This window comes from Euleptes europaea, chromosome 5 (genome assembly GCF_029931775.1).
Source record: "Euleptes europaea isolate rEulEur1 chromosome 5, rEulEur1.hap1, whole genome shotgun sequence".
Lineage (NCBI taxonomy): Eukaryota > Metazoa > Chordata > Lepidosauria > Squamata > Sphaerodactylidae > Euleptes > Euleptes europaea.
In genome coordinates, this window is record NC_079316.1 from 18645625 (window position 1) to 18663269 (window position 17645).

Below are 17645 nucleotides of genomic sequence, written 5' to 3' on the forward strand. Positions count from 1 at the left end.
ACTGCGGGGTCTTGCAGAGTTCCACAGGGCCTGCAAGACAGAGCTTTTCTGCCAGGCCTACAGTTGAGGGCAGCCGCGGGTACCCTCTTTACTGGCCTCCCTCCCCTCCCTCTCCCATATGTGTTTTGGAGGGGGTGACTGCCGGCTCTACAGTCAGCACATGGGGAACTACACGCCATCTTTGGTTCTGACTTTTAATTTTAATGTTTTTTATGTCTTAGGGTTTTATATTAATTGTTCTGCGGGTGTTTTATGGATGGTACGAATTTGTGTATGGTTTCAGATGCTGTTACCTGCCCTGAGCCAGCTGCGGCCGGAAAGGGCGAGTTAGAAATACGAAAAACAAACAAACAAACAAATCTCAAAGGTTCAGCAGCATTTTTGCTTGAAAATGTACATACTTGAACTCGTTCAGCATTATCCATGGTCATCTGTGACATTAAACTTGTCATGGGTAGTGGAAGAAAGGCATCACCATTTTCAGACCACAGAGGATGTTTGAGTGGCCCTACACTTAACAAAGCAGTGTTGTTGTTGGGTTGTGTGTGTGTGTGTGTGTCTTGGGGCAAACTTTGGAAAATAAAATAGTTCTGTGGGTTTTGAGCATGGGTTGGCTTCAATGGAGAAAAGCCAGCTGTGGAAAGTGCAAATTGGGTAGCGTGACCTACCACCACCAAGACACAACACTCTCCCCCCCACCCCCAGCCATGGAGCAATTTAAATGCGCGCCACTCAACGAGGAGACAAGTTGACACCTGAGAAACAAGCAGAGATAAAGGATGACCAAAGTGTGATCCAGCAAGTTTGATTTCCTGGTAGAGAGTTGAACTGCTTGAGCACAAATCCTAGTTCAGGTTTATCGCTAGAACACTCAGGCTATGTTCTTGTTCTGACTCCAACCCTAAATGTTTATTGAGTAATCGAGTCAGCCAGTTTGAGCTAGTTTAGCTTTCAACCCACTCAGATGCATTCCAGACAGGTGAATGTCATGAAATTGCAGTGCATCTCTCCTATGAAATGAACACAAAGATGACTTTATAACCTTTGAAAATGGTATTTTCACACGCTAATTATCACACAACATCCTCCAGCAGTGTCAGTCACTGAGAGGACAGAACAAATTTCAGTCCTCATCATTTCTACACCAACTAGCACAGCAGAAACAGAAGAGAGAGAAAAATATACCACCAGCAGATAGTTTATCTCACAGAAATCTGGTTTGTCGTTAAGAAGAATAGTTGGTTTTTATATGCCGACTTTCTCTACCACTTAAGGAAGAATCAAACTGGCTTACAATCACCTTCCCCTCCCCACAACAGACACCCTGTGAGGGAGGTGGGGCTGAGAGAGTGACTAGCCCAAGGTCACCCAGCTGGCTTCTTGTGGAGGAGTGGGGAAACCAACCCGGTTCCCCAGATTAGAGTCCACCGCTCCTAACCACTGCTCTTAACCACTACACCACGCTGGGCTCGTCATAAGTCAGCTGCGACTTGACGACACTTTATACACACACACACACACACACACACAATTCCAGAGAAGTCCCCCTGACCATCTGTAGCAACAAAAGAAAACAGGAGCCTAGGGGCACCTTAAATGTATTTCAGCATAGGCTTTCAACAGATCCATAGTTTTTAGGAGGAAATTTTTAACAGTGTATGTTTTTTTATTTTTCAGGAGGGGGAAAGGCAACTCAAGGGGAATGACAGATTATGAATAGTTGCAAAAGGTTGGAATGCATTGTTTTTTCCTCTTTAACAGAGGTCAGGGACACCCTATGAAATTTATTGCCAACGGTTTCAGAACAGACAAGAGGAAGTTCTTCATACAGCACGTAATTCACTAATGGAACGAAAATTTCTCGATGACACAACAGATTCAGATCAGACCAAAAAAGAAGTAGTACATCTTCACACAGAACATAATTCACTAATGGAACCCAAAATTGTGGGTGGCAGCAGTTGGCTCAGATGACCCTTCAAAGGATCAGACACATTCCCTGGCACTGCGAAGGCAGATAGCTCTACAAAGGGCTATCAAGCCAGGCTAGGGCAATAGGACTTCCACTTCAGAGGCCAGCAGACCTCCAAATGGGAAGCGGAACAGCAGTTTTCACCTCCATGACTCCACGCATCCTTGGTTCTCAAAGCGATGTGCAAGGGCTTAAAGAGAACCAAGGAATTTATCCAGCCAGAGCCGTACAATCAGCAGTGTTTCAAATGGACGCGAGAAGCAGCAGCCAGTACAAATGGGAGGCAATCACGCCAGAAGCAATTACAGTTAGAATCAGATGCAATTGCCCTGGAAGAAAGGAAGTTAGTGCAAAGTACCTGGTGATGCTACAGCATTGCTTGGATATGGAGAATCCATCAAACACATAACTGAAAAAGAAAACTGGGGGAATACTTTGGGGAGTGCCCAGTCCTGAAGAAACATCTTCTACATGGTGATTTATGCAGGGTCAATTTTGATGCTTGCTCAAAGTTTTTTTTTTTTAAATGTGACCTTTAAAATGCCTATTCACGGTCCCGACGCAAAAGGAGAAATTCCACCCCCCACTCGCCTGCTCCTTCATTCCTTCCATTAGCAACCACCGTTGGCATAGCTAACGTGCGGCAGTGATTTTGCATGCTTCCCTGAGGGGATTCTTCAAGGCGGGGGTGAAGCAAACACAAAACGTCGCGTTAAAGGAGCTCTTAAGAAATACGAAGCAGGTATGTGCCAGCTTCGCAGTCACTTCCTGAATGACAGTTCAACGTGAAAAACTAAAAAAAATAAATATGTGGGGCACTTCAGCCTGGAAATCACTGCTAATTACCAAGCATAAATGGCCCTTGTGAACATTCTATGGGATGAAATATTAAGTGGGAAAGGATTCGTCACCTTTTGGCATATTTCCTTTGATAGAAGCCATCTGGTACCAATCAGTGTCTTCATAGGATCCATGATTAATGAAAGAAGATGCCTTATTTACCTTTTTATTACATTTTAATCTGATATCCCCTCCAAATGTGTGGGTGGTATTCTTTGTTTTCCTACTTCCATTTTACCCCTGCAACCATTGATAAAATGGACATAACTCTGTGAGTTATATTAAGCTAAAGGTTAGAGACTGCTTTAATGCCACCCGGTAATTTGAATCGAGATCTTCCTGGTCGATTATCACCCAGTCGCTAATCTGCCCCTTTATAGGCAAAGTGACTGCGACAGCAGTAGCAGACCAACGTTAGGTCTTCATGGATAACTCATGGGCTCTGGACCCTTTTCAGTCTATAGGTAGGCTTGCCAACCTCCAGGTGGTGGCTGGATATCTCCTGCCATTACAACTGATCCTCAGCCAATAGAGATCAGTTCACCTGAAGAAAATGGCTGCTTTGGTAATTGGACTCTATGGCAGTGAAGTCCCACCCCTCTCCAAACCCTGTCCTCTTCAGGCTCCATCCCAAAAATCTCCAGGTATTTCCCAACCCAGAGCTGGCAACCCTAGTCATAGGCCAGGCTATGGGACAGACAAAGCCCTGGTGGCTTCAGTTGATGATATCCATTGGAATATAGGCAAAGGCTATGCTTCTTTGTGGCTCCTACTGGATTTATCTGTAGCCTTTGATACATTATATTGTGCCATCCGGTTAAGGAGTTTGGAGACAGAATCAGTTATTAGGGGACGTGCTATGGACTGATTTAAATCATTCTTCATAGATTAGAAGCAAAGGGTTGTTGTTGGGGACCAGTTATCTTCAGCGTGAGCTTTTTTCCAACTTAGTTTAGCTTGGAAGATGGCCTCCTGCCTTGACTCCAGCCATCTGGATCCATGCCACTGTTGCATCAAAAACAGACTAGTGTAATGCTCTCTACAAAGGTCTCTCCTCAAAACTGACTCCGCCTCCAGCTGGTGCAGAATGCCACAGCTCTGTTATTATCAGGAATTAGTCGGAGCATGCACATTACACCCATTCCGTTGTCTCTCCGTTGGCGGCCTATCAGTTAACAAGCTCAACTCAAGGTATTGACCTCGGACCCTCGTATCTGCAAGACCGTCTCTCTGCCGATGTCTTGCCACAACAGCTTTCCTCAGCTGAGCATGGCCTTCTGTAGATGCCACCCTGCAGATGGGCAAGACCAACGACTGCCCATATCTGTGCCTTCTCTGTGGTGGCCCCTACCCTGTGGAATGCCCAGCCTGAGGAGGTCAGGAAGGCTCCCACACTCCTGGAATTTTGCAAACTGTGTAAAACGGAATTGTTCAGGAGGGCGGCTTTATAAAGGAAATACAGCTACATCATAACAGGTTGGCCCAGGAAAATGCACGGTCTTTCTACTAATGTAATGCCATGTTCTGCATTGTCATGTTTAATCCTTATGCTTTGTTCAGAAAACTGCTCCGCTTCAAATTTCTGCAGTTCCTAGTCCTATTAACATTGTTTATTAGAAGTATCATCCTACTGATTGCATTAACTTACTTTGTATAATCTACCTTGAGTCTCAGTGAGAAAGGTGGACTATAAATAACAAAAAATAAAACAAATAAATAAATATCCACTGAATCACAGCTGAGAAGTGCTAGGCTAAGTCTGACCATTGGTCCATCTAGCCCAGTTCTGTCTACTCTTGAGTAAGAGCAACTCTTCAAAGTCTCAGGCTGAGGTTTTCCCAGTAGACCGAACCCGGAAACCTGCATGGAAAGTGTGTGCTCTACCCCAAGCCATGAATAACCACCACATGCAAGTTTTATTTATCAGTTTGTGACAGCGTTCTTCTGTCTCTGAATATTTATACATCTGTAATTTCAAATATGAGTTTTCTTCCACAGTGCATAATAGTTAAAAGGTGACAACAGTACGGAAGTATGCAGACATTGCTGTAATAGACTAGATATGTAAATGTGGTCGTATTAACGTTGCAGAAAATAGTACTTCCCCCTACCTGTTTGTACTCTGATTCTCTTGCAACCAGAACTTGCAGAACATAACTGACAGGATCTCCCTTCATGGGGGGTACTGTTTCCCATGCAATTTCACAGGCATTCCCTTCCGTCTGTCTCACTCGAGGTGCTAAAATAAAAGATTTCCACACATTAGTCAACAAACGCCATGCAGCAATGTCATTTTTCTGTTTTTCATCTGCAGAACGTTCTAAAGACAACAAATACCGCTTTTCAGAACTACTACGAATAAACACAAAACCTTGAACTGCAATGAACACATTTTTTTTAAACATATGTGTTACATTACTTTTCATGGATATATCTGCCAATATATCAATTATATATCTGCTGTGTAAAAGGTGCAAGTGACAGAATTTAGCTAAGGGAAGAAAATGAAAGAGGATGGAAGAGCTTGAGCAGAAGTTTAAAGGTGAACAGGCATGGTAAAACAAACTCTTATAGGAAGAAATACCTCCCACATCAGTTTCTCTTTCAAAAGATGCTAAGAAAAATGTACTGTATAGAGAACAGCTCTACATGAGTCTGAAATATGAATGTAAAATATAAGGAAAAAATTGATGCAATTGAAACACAGGATTGCAGAGGAATGGGTAAAGACAACATAGCTGGGAAAACTAATGAAGAAATACTGGAGAACAATGGGGCAGAGCAAGAACTGATACAAAGTATGAAACTATGGGTCATGTGCATACTCTAATGGGGGTCTAATTCAAAGTGCAGCTGTAGGAAGAACAGCAAAAGATATCACTGGAATCAGAAACATGGAAAGACTTGTGTGTGTAAGTCGCAGCCGACTTATGGCAACCCATTAGGGTTTTCAAGACAGATATGGTTTGCCATTGACTTCCTCTGCATAGTGACCCTGGTATTCCTTGGCAGTCTCCCGTCCAAGTACTAACTAGGGTCGACCCTGCTTAGCTTCTGAGATCTGACAAGATCAGGCAAGCCTGGGCCATCCAGGTCAGGGCAGAAAGACTTGTACCAGACAGAAAAGTGTGAAAAATGGTCAATCTAGGGATTCATTCACACACCAGTTTTTTATTTTACAATATTTGAGACCAGTAGCACCTTAAAGACTAACAAAATTTCCAGGGGATAAGCTTTTGAGAATCAAGGCTCCCTTTGTCAGATGTGTGTGTGTGTAAAGTGCCGTCAAGTCGCAGCCGACTTATGGCGACCCCTTTTTGGGGTTTTCATGGCAAGAGACTAGCAGAGGTGGTTTGCCAGTGCCTTCCTCTGCACAGCAACCCTGGTATTCCTTGGTGGTCTCCCATCCAAATACTAACCAGAGCTGACCCTGCTTAGCTTCTGAGATCTGATGAGATCAGGCTAGCCTGGGCCATCCAGGTCAGGGCTACCCTTTGTCAGATACAAAAGCTTAAAAGGATCATGGAGGATAGGGCTATCCACGGCTACAAGTCAAAATGAATACTAGTTATGATGCATAACCAATCTCTACAGTATCCAAGGAGCATGCCTATTATTTTGGGTGCGGTGGAACACAGGCAGGATGGGGCTGCTGCAGTCGCCTTGTTTGTGGGTTTCCTAGAGCCACCTGGTTGGCCACTGTGTGAACAGACTGCTGGACTTGATGGGCCTTGGGCTGATCCAGCAGGGCTTTTCTTATGTTCTAACCCTGGAGATCTTGTTAGTCTTTAAGATGCCACTGGACTCAAAACTTGCTCTCCTACTGCAGAACAACATCTACCCAAAACATTTTACCTTACAGCAATTTAAATGTATAAACTTTGCCCCCCCAAAAAAAACCATCCTCTAGACATCATTCATTGTAAACAGTATCTATCCCCTAGCCTCAAAAGTAAAAGTAAAAGTGAAGCTAAAGATGAAGAACACAGAGGGAGAGAGAGAGAAAACAAGTAAGACAGAGGCCTTTTATGCAGGGACGTTTCCCTGCGATCACCCCCGCCGACTGCTTCGGGGCTTCCTTCCCGACTGTCAGAGGTTGCCTCTCCCTGCACGTTTTGCCCATGTTTCCCAGATGCTGTTTTAGCCAGAATATGGAAAATGCAGGCATGCATAATCAAAGACGCAACAAGAGATGGATTGACTCAATAAAGGAAGCCACAGCCTTCAATTTGCAAGATCTGAACAAGGCTGTCAAAGATAGGACATTTTGGAGGGCATTCATTCATAGGTTCGCCATGTGTCGGAAGCAACTTGACGGCACTTAACACACACACACATAATCAAAAGGAAGCCCCGAAGCTGTCGGAGGGGGAGACCGCGGGGAACAACCCCTGCATACAAGGCCAGAGAGAGCTTCATCTGAGTTAATAGGATAAGTAGATATACATAGTGAAGGCATAGAAAAAGAGATAAAGGGGTGAAAAAAAGAAAGTGCTGTTCAAAGAATCAGACACGCTACTTTGCTGCTTTCATAAAAAGATCAGAAGTCACAGTTCTTCTGCCAACCCCAACAGCTATGGCACCACCATAGTTTTAAGAGTGGTATTACAACAGATCTTAAAAATTTACTGAGATGCTTGAAAAGACTAGAGACTGGGTAGATTGCTTTGGGAGGCAACCGTTGTTTTCAATTGTTTCTAACAGCCAGCCAGGCGAGGTTTTCTCGTTTCCTGCACAGAGCAAAGGAAGTGTGCTCTCCTTTGTATAGGGGAAAAGTAAAAAAAACAGGAGAGCAGCGCTGATCAGAGTGTGTAATGAAGAGATCACCTGCAGTGGAAGGCGGGGAACAAGTTCCACAAAGCAGAGGTTGAGTGCACCTTTATGCAGGTTTCCACTGTTTGGATTTTCCCAACTGGCCTCTTTCGACTTCTTGGTAGAATATGCTCAGAGCTTTTCTCGCTGATTGCCAAACTTCTGATTGCCCATAGCAACCTGCCACCCATCATTGGGGGCCTCTGATTGCGTTTCTTTTAAATAATCAGTCCACTATTTCCCCCTCTCCCCCGCCCATCTGTGTTCTTGGTATCACAAAAGAGCTACTCACTATCACAGCTTTTGAACCGAAGTATGTATCGAAAGTGTTTTCTGATTATTGTTGCAGGGAAAAAGGATTCTAGAAACAGTGCTAGTGCCTCAACTCCCCCACTATTTGGACCAAATAAAGTTACAGATCGACTATAGGATTCCACTAAAGTGGAAACTTGCTAGGTGACCTTGGGCAGTTCACACACACTCAGCCCTGATCCTGGCTAGTATTTGGATGGGAGACCTCCAAGGTATACCAGGGCTGTGAAGAGGAGGCAGGCAATGGCAAACCACCTCTGAACGTCTCTAGCCTTGAAAGTCCTATGGGGGTTGCCTTAAGTAGGCTGTGACTTGACGGCAAAAAAGGGGGGATAGCCATGGTAAATTTCCACTAGTGGAAGGAGCAGGGGGTGGGGGGGAGAGAACCTTTTGTTGTTATCTCCTCCATCTTGCTGCAGACTTCCAGTGCACCCCTCAGTGCAATTCTGGGGGGCACGAGTTGTCCCCTACCAGGAGCAGAACTTTGTGTTTTAGCAATAAAGGTAAGACCAGGCAGTTGGAGAAAGAAAAAATATTGGACAGATGAATGAGAGTGTGGGTGGGAGAGACAGAAAAATGGAGAAGAGGGGAGAAGTGGGGATGAGATTGTTATAAGTCCTCACAGTTCCCCCGATCATCTCCACCCCCAAGCCAGGAGGTGCATCTTATTTACCTTTGATGACAGGAGGAATAGATTTGGTTGTGCTGAAGGTAAACACTTCTGAGAAAGGTCCTTCCCCAGCATCATTTACAGCTTGTATTCTAAAAGCGTAGCAGGTAAATTCCATCAGCCGTTGTACTTTGTAAGTGTGACTTGGTCCCCTATAGATGGGAATAAATCTAAACACACAAGAAAAGAGAAAGTTGTTAGCTACTATTTAATACTACAGGGTGTTTCATTAACGTATCACACTTTTTCCCTCTCAACTAATAGGAAAGCCTCATGCCTCTTCAATTGTATAAAACTCTCAATCCAGAGATCCATGTAAACATCTGAATTAACTGGATGGCTCACTGAAGTTCACCACTCATTCCTATGTAGCAACGTACTACTGAATGTGCAGGCTCAAAGAAATGCATTGGAGATCCTGCAGAAAACAACGATTACAAGACTGGGGGTAACACAGTATCTTGTAAGATTATGTAACACAATTAGGCTATGACCCCAACAGTGGTAATGGTAGCTACTATAGAGGTATAGAATAGTAGCCACTATAGACCTTCTGATCAGGGTCTTCCAATGAGGTATTCTCAGAGAACTTTCAAGGAATGACATGTTGATGTAGTATGGGGATCTACAGAAAAGAAAATCACTAGGGATATGCATAAAAACTTCGGTGTGCATGCTTTTGCATCCCATTTTGGAGGGGGTTGTTTCTGGCCCCATACTGCTTCGGTTTATCCCCTGATTTCTGCACACATTTTTGTGCCTTTAGTTTTCACCCCCCTGGGGTTTTTCCGGTTCTTTTGAGACCACTTTTACCCTGATCTTTTTCTGGAAGCCAGTTTTGAGCCAGCTTTTTCCTGGTGCATAATGTTTTTCTCAGTTTCTTTGTCCCGTCCATCTCTAGCCAACTTTTTGATGTCTGGACTGTGGTGGTCAAACCACTCCCTCTCCTTCCCCCTCATCCTGCGAATGGGTGGTTTCTTTTTCTTTCTTTTTCAAAAATAGCACTAAAATATTGACATAGTGCTCGAGAGTTGTAACAGGCTTAACAGGTTCTCTGAATTCCTAGCTTTCATTTTTTTTTTAAGTAAGTCTCTATCCTCTTCCTTTGTGGAGAAATGCCTTTTACCTATTATCGCCACCAAGGAAATGGCTTAAGATTTACTATTTTTAAACATGAAAGCTTGGAATTCAGAAAACCTGTTTAAACTATCATTGTAATACTGCAGTACTGTATTGCTATTTTAGGGCCTTTAAAAAAAGGGGGTGAATGTCCTCTGATGCCACCAACAACGCCACCGATGACAACTGCATCAGCACTTCAAAATCCTCCTTATTGAAGGCATGTGTGGAGAAAATAAACTGACTCCACAATTGTGAAAATGTAGAGGGAAGGATCGCACCCAAACCGTTTCCAATGTTTGTGGATCAAGAAAACCAGGGAGCCCCGTGGTGCAGAGTGGTAAGCTGCAGTACTGCAGTCCAAGCTCTGTCCGACGGAAGTTGGTTTCAGGTAGCCGGCTCAAGGTTGACTCAGCCTTCCATCTTTCCGAGGTCAGTAAAATGAGTACCCAGCTTGCTGGAGGTAAAGGGAAGATGACTGGGGAAGGCACTGGCAAACAACCCCGTAAACAAAGTCTGCCTAGTAAACGTCAGAATGTGATTTCACCCCATGGGATGTGACGTCACCCCCTGCTTGCACAGGGGACCTTTACCTTTAAGAACATTTTAATTAAATCTGGGAGGGAAATATACGATTCAGTTTATCTTCCGTAACATTCACACATAACCCCTTCATGTTCTGTTCAACAAACCCTCTGGAAAAATTCATCAGTGTACCATCAACTGAATCAAAAGTTTTAACACACTCTTGGGATGTCTGATATAGTATATTAGCATTTCTGAGACTCAACACTTTATAGACTGGAGTGGCACTATGGACCATTTCACTTAAAAATGATAACCCAACTAAAAAGTTGCACAGGCAATTCACAGTGTGCCACAAGTCATGTGATTGCTTCACCTCAGCACCAGATAATTTTTCAGTACATGCTGTGTATTAAACTTGGATCCGGCAATCAGATGACCACTTCACTGGCTGGCCATGCAGTGCTTTGAATTTATTCTGCTATTAATTAGCAACTGCAGGAACATAAAGCCCCGAAGGAGTTGAATAATAACATTTCTCAGAATGACTCTGGATTTACTCCATTTACTCCACAACAAGGTCTTCCAGGATTGGGATCATACATACACTATTCATCGGCCTGAGTTGTCCACACCTGACACAATCTCTCTGTCATAAACGCTGTGATATGCACTGACTTCAGTAACAGAAGTAGTGAAATTAGGGTTGCCAGGTCCCTCTTCGCCACCGGAGGGAGGTTTTTGGGGTGGAGTCTGAGGAGGGCGGGGTTTGGGGAGGGGAGGGACTTCAATGCCATAGAGTCCAATTGCCAAAGTGGCCATTTTTTCCAGGGGAAATGATCTCTATCGGCTGGAGAGCCGTTGTAATAGCAGGAGATCTCCTGCCACCACCTGGAGGTTGGCAACTTTAAGTGAAATGCAGAGTGTGTGCTGGATGAGGTGCAAATGTAATACTGGCTCCCTGTTAACCATGGTTTGAAAAACCAAGAGTCAGGCTTCAAAACACCTCCCCCCAAGGGTGAATTTCTCTTCTCCATTACCCGTCTTAACCATGGTTAGAATCATGGCCCTTGCAATGATTCTCACCATAGTTACCACTAACCAGTTTTCCTCTTAACCTGGGTTTTCAAACCTCCTCCAGACCTCGGCTAAGGTGGAAGCCCTGGTTAGCATCAATGCAAATCTATGCAGAAATGAGGAAAGTTGACAATGCTTGCGAAGAGGCAAACACTCTTGAGGTTAGCTCCCAATTTGCAAATCGTGGTTTGCAGAGAGGCGGCCTTGTAACTGTTCTGGTCCTGGTGTCAAGGATGGCCAGTATACGCAAACGTATCTCTCAAAAAAACCCAAACAATCAACTTCTTAACGCCACAGAGTTGACTACTATCGTGTTATTTTAACCAACACAGCGATTCTGAAAAAAAAAATCATTTTTTTCCAAACCAGGTGATAAAAGCTCTTTCATATCCTGACCTAAGCTTTTGTTTCATTGGTGTAAAATGACTTGCCAGAAGTAATGTTCAATGCTACATCGAGCATTCTATATAGAAAACTGACGCCTGACATCGAACATTACTTATACAACTCAACGTAGCTGAACTGATCAGAACCACTTCACCTTGTCCATTAGTTTCCCATAGCAATTTCATGTATTCAGCTCTTCCAAGCAACTCCAGATATGGCAACGGATGTGCCATTAGAGTCTGACCATTACCCATCATGCCTTGTGTGTGAGCCTGTTGAAGTATCAGGCTAGCCACTGTAGGAGCCTGAATGCTGGATTCGATAAACTTCCGTTCTGTTCCAGCAAATCAATTCTTGCTACTTCTCAAACTGACCTCTGTCTGATTCTTTTGGTAGCTAAGTATCTAAATCTGCAAGTGATGTTCCCACAGGAAGTGCTACGAGACACTTATATTATATTATATTATATATTATATTATGTTAGGTGCTGTGGAACACAGGCAGGATAATGCTGCTGCAGTCATCTTCTTTGTAGGCTTCCCAGAGGCACCTGGTTGGCCACTGTGTGAACAGACTGCTGGACTTGATGGACCTTGGTCTGATCCAGCATGGGTTTTCTCTTATGATCTTAAAGAGGCTCTAACAGGTACACACAATTAATGTGGTTGAAAACAGCTACTCATTCTGTTCCCTACTATTCTCACACAGGCTAACTGTGGCTCTCATTCAAATATCTTTTCCCCCAAAACCTGTCAGCCAATGAAAAGGAAATGAGTAGCATAGGCAATACGCGTCTCAATCCTTGATTTGCTACCATGGCACAACCGTATGGAGATCTCCAGGTTCAGTGGAAGACAGTAAGGCCCTGAGGTTCAGTCTGATTTAGCAATATTGCCTAAACAAGCCTTAATTATGCCCATAAAACGTACTGTGCAATTTAAGCAACAACTGAAGTTTCATATTTATTACAATTGTTTTAAACTTCAAAACATGGCTGATATCTTGGTAAATGGATATAATTAGATTACAGTCTGAAGCAGGTACTTTGTATTCTGCAACAATTTCTCTTTGTCACATTTAAGTGTAGGAGGGCTGACTGCTGCCCAGGCAAGGAAGATAATCTCAACTTATTTATCTGTCAAGATGGTGAGCCCCGGGGGCTAAGAGGAAGGTAGCTGCCTCCCAAGCTGTTTGCAAAGATCCTTCTCATCCTCAAATACACAGAACTTCTTGAGTGTAACAAATACGATAAAGGTGCAAGATCTGCTTTGAAAAAATACCTTGTACAGAAGAAAGCAGTGAACAGCAGTGGGGCAGCAGTGGGAGATGTACGCAGGTAAATGATAATAAATGATAATACTCCTTATTTGTGGGTCACTGCCGGCTTTGAGGAAACTATAATCCTCGATAATCTAATAGGAATATTATACCGAATATCGAAGCAGTCAAACAGCACCCAGTTGACTACTCAGGAACTGTCCCTTTTGTTCTCTAATCTATATACAACATATACAGAACAACATATACAAAATTTCAGATGGGGTAGCTATGTTGGTATGCAGTAGAAGAGCAAGAATCAAGTCCAGTAGCACATTAGGGGCCAACAAGATTTTTGGGGTAGAAGCTTTCAAGAGTCAAAACTCCATCTTGTTGGCCTTTAGGGTGCTATTGGACTCAAATCTATCAAATACGAAGTACTGAGACAATCAGGATTTTCTTCTGTTCTGAATGAGAAAAAGTGGAGCCAGCCAAGTATTTCAGCTGGCAGCTGCTTGGGCCTCCCCACGAATGGGCGTGGGGAGAGAAACCTGAAGTTAAGAGCTATGCATGGAATTGGGCGGGATTTGCGTTGCTCTTGCTTCGAAGCAGTATTTAAATTCTTAGTAATTTTAAGATGGTAAACCTACTTTTGTGTTATGAATGACTATTTTATATTTTATTAATATCAGAGTTTTATCAGTTTTACAGTGTTATCAAGTTAGACAATTTGATGTACTAACTTCTGGCTGGTCAAATAGACTGTACCAATAAACTTGACTTGACTTGAGTTCATGATCCAAAACAGGGACAGGTCATTCCTACAAGCACTGAGATTCTAGAAACCATGACTGAAGAATAGATAAAGCCAGCACTCATATGGAGCCCTCAACCTGTGCTAAAGTTCATCATTAGTACTTACTTCCAGGTATATCATTAAAACAAGCAGAGATCACACAGCAAATGAAAGGAACTCCATACCAACACCACTCTGCTTTGTGGTGGCTTTGTCATCATGTTAACCGCTTTAAACAGGTTTGTTCCCTGAGCTTCTAATGTCAAAGAGAACAATAAATTATTTACCCATAGAACATGGTGTTCCTAAAAAGAATGCTAAGAAATAACAGGGCTACAATTTTGTCATCAATATATTTTTATCCTCAGTCAGGATCTTCCGGGAAATGGTTTTCATGCCACCACACTGAATCTCCACCCCTTCAAGATGTTCCAAATGAAACGGGGAAATACAAAGTGACTTGTAAACCCCTCCCTTTGTCTTCTGCACAGTTTTCCAACTCTTATTTAGGAAAATGTTCCCTTCTTTTTTTTTTTAGATATATTTTCCTCTTCCTAATTCTTTTGTTTTCAAAGAAGAACTGTCTTTATGTGCAGTGTTAAAGAACAGCAAGATTCGAGACCAGTGACATCTTAAAGACAAACAAGATTGCCTGGCTATGAGCTTTTGAGAGTCAAAGCTCCCCTTTGTCAGACACCAGGGTATTTGGACTCTCAAAAGCTCACACCCGGGCAATCTCGTTTGTCTTTAAGGTGCTACTGGATTTAAAGCTTGCTCTTCTACTGCAAACCAACACGGCTACCCACCTGAAGCATTAAAGAAGTGTGAAATGTTAGGCAAAGTACGGGAGTGTCAAGCAAAAAAGAGAATGAGGCTTAGCGATCACAGTACAAATGCAACCGTTATTTTTTATTATTTATGGAAGAAACAAAAAGAGGGAAACACGAGGAGAAGAGAAATCATCAGAGTATTAATGAGCAGATTTTCTGACCAGAGGCTGTTTTCGCCGCAACGCGAGCAATTCACCATCTGAAATCAAGACTCGCAGCAGCTGCCAATAACCAAATAAGAGATATTATCACTGCGGGAAATGGGTCACTTTTCCGACAATAAATGCCCCATGCCTCATTAAAAACAACAACCACCCCTATTCTGTTTTATTGAATAACTCTGTCCCCCCAGCTATTTATGGAATTGCTTTTACTAATCCCCACACTGTGGAAATGGCAGCCCAAGAGCTTCAAAACAAGAGCAGATAATTTGGCTTGTGAGCTGAAGAACATGAAGTTCTGAACGAGTAGGGGGAATAAACTGGGATGAATCAATAGGTAATGTAAATGGGTGACCTATGAAAGGGCCGTAATTTCTTTAGCAGCACTACATCAACAAAAAAACCTACATTTTTGCTTAAAGCAAAATGTTTAAATCTGGCTTCGTTTTTCTAATACAGGACCACTGTTTCTTTATTATGTGAACAAAGTAACAAACTCCACCAAATGATAATTGCTTTAATCTAATCCTGCCCTTACATTGTAAATGTACCCGATTCTTTTTTATTCAGTTTTTATCCCACCTGGTCAGGAAACTGTCCTGAAGGCTTATTTCACACAGATTACAGAAATCAATTACACGGTTAAGGGGGTGTGGTGTAATGATTAGAGTGTCATTCTTGGACCTGGGAGACTTGGGTTCAAATCTCCACACATGAAGATCACTGGCCGACTTTGTCCCAGTCTCTCAGGCTAACTTACCTCACAGGGCTGCTGTGAGAATAAAACTGGAGAAGAACCATGTACACTTCCCCAAGCTCCTTGAGAAATGTATAAAAATGTAGTGACAGACATACAGAATAAAATAATCTGTGCACGTGACACCAACAGTATCGCTGGGCAAGCACTACAGCGTTCCTTACCAGCAGACATGGAGAGCTTCTTGAACTGGGCAAAGCTTGAGGGAGAGAGAGGGGCACAAGTGGGATGGGCAATGGGGTGGGGTGTGGAGGCAGGAGGGGATGCGATGGGAGAGGCTGTGGCTTAGTGAAGCAGGGGGTCCCCAACCTTTTTGAGCCTGCAGGCACATTTGGAATTCACGCACAGTGTGGTGGGTGCAGAGACAAAATAGGCCGAACCATCTACAAATTGGCTGCCGCAGCTTATTTCAGTCACACAGTGAATATCCTTGCGCTGGGGTGGCAGCTGCTGCCAAAGCAACCTTTAAAAAAAAAAAAATCTGCACAGCCAACCAAATCTCCAGTGGCCAATCAGAAGTCCTTGGTTCCAGGATCACCTGGAGCCAGGTGAGAGGGTGGCAATTCTGTGCCGGACAGGGGGCTTGGTGGGCTGCTGCCTGAAGGCCAATCAGCTGTCTCCCCCCGGGCAAAGGGAAGGGGGATGGCAGTTACGACCGTTGAAAAAAGCAGGGGAATAGAACGGAGTGGTGGGGGGGAAGGTCCCCTCCCCGGTCCGTCCATGCAAAATAAAAAGAGGAGCCCGACAGAGCAGGCTTCAGTTCTTTGCCAAGCCCCATCTGCCCCTACCTACTTTCCAGAAATACTTGGTGGGCACCAGGAAAGGAGTCCATGGACGCCATGGTGCCTATGGGCATTATGCTGGAGACCCTTGGTGTAGAGCATCTGCTTGGCATGCTGAAGGCCCCAGGTTCAATCACAAGCAAATCCAGGTAAAAGATCCAGGAAGAGGTGACGTGAAAGACCTATACTTAAGGTATTGAAGAGTTGCTGCAAGCATGAATAGACAATAATGTCCATGATAGACCAAGGGTCTCCGTATAAGGCAGCTTTACATGAACATGGAGCAGGCCATGGACGAGCACTTCTTGAGTATTTAGTTGCAGGATTGATATAAGTAGCTAACTCATTGCATTTTGCTATGCAGAAGAGGTAAAACAACTATCTGATATGGCACTGGATGAACAAAAACTAGTTTCTTTGCTTGTCCATATAGGACAGCCATTGTGTTAAAACACAATGGCTGTCCTATATGGACAATTCCCACAGAAATCAGACTGAGCTTTATATTGCTTATGGAACTCATTGCTCCAGGATATCCTGATGCTTTACTAATTAGTACAAGAGTCTTTTTAAAAAGTTTCCCTGGGATATCTCTTGTCAACCACAGTGCAAACTCATGGGCCTCTTAGATGATAAGTCTTATGTAAATATTCCTCCTTCGCTCTGTGATCAGTAGTGTTGAGATTCTCAGTGCAAACGAATATACAAGAATCCTTCACAAAACAATTGCTTGCATACAGCAACGTCTTCCTTTTACTAGTCAGATCACACACACAAATACCAATTAGTCACCACTATTACGTTCAGAGCAAGAAAGAAAAGGAAAGAAAATGCCCTTAGTGGAACCTACCCACTAGGTACTAAATAATTATTTTAATGCTTTTGGTGAACAGGGTGTCAGCTTACTTTTTGTGCCTTGCCTTTTGTGCATTTGTTTCTTCACGAGTTTGTGTATTTCATAACTCATACTACAGCAAACATATGGCTAGGTTTTAATTGTCAATTTCCTCTCCTTATTTGCCAGCCAAACTTTTTAAATGACTGTACGCAGATCATCTTGAATGAGTAAGTCAATATGCCTATTTTTATATACTTTTAAACACGCATACACTTCTGCAGCTCTCCTAGGTTGAGTGAAAGCCAAATGTTGCTGTTAAAAGGGATGTTAATAATCTTGATTCAATTAAGAGTGTAAACCGTTTCCTCATTAGACTCTTTGTAAAGTTGCTGGAGCTGGGTAACAACCGCCTTCGTCATAAGGCGAAGTGGACTCTATGTATGTGCACTCACAGCTATGCATACAAATTGCTTTTAGGCCCAGATTATTATTTTTAAATGAGCGCACTGT

The 17645-nt window shown here is 43.3% G+C and overlaps 1 protein-coding gene across 1 annotated transcript in view; it reads right to left on the reverse strand.

Annotated features, from left to right (window-relative positions):
- The window catches only part of FNDC3B (fibronectin type III domain containing 3B), a 327633-nt gene that overhangs the window by 8612 nt on the left and 301376 nt on the right, over positions 1 to 17645 (reverse strand). The window contains exons 24-25 of the mRNA XM_056849976.1: positions 8610 to 8776; positions 4924 to 5051 (exon numbers count right to left, since the gene is read on the reverse strand). Of these exons, the coding sequence (XP_056705954.1) occupies positions 4924 to 5051; positions 8610 to 8776 (295 nt within the window). The remainder of the gene's footprint in view (positions 1 to 4923; positions 5052 to 8609; positions 8777 to 17645) is intronic.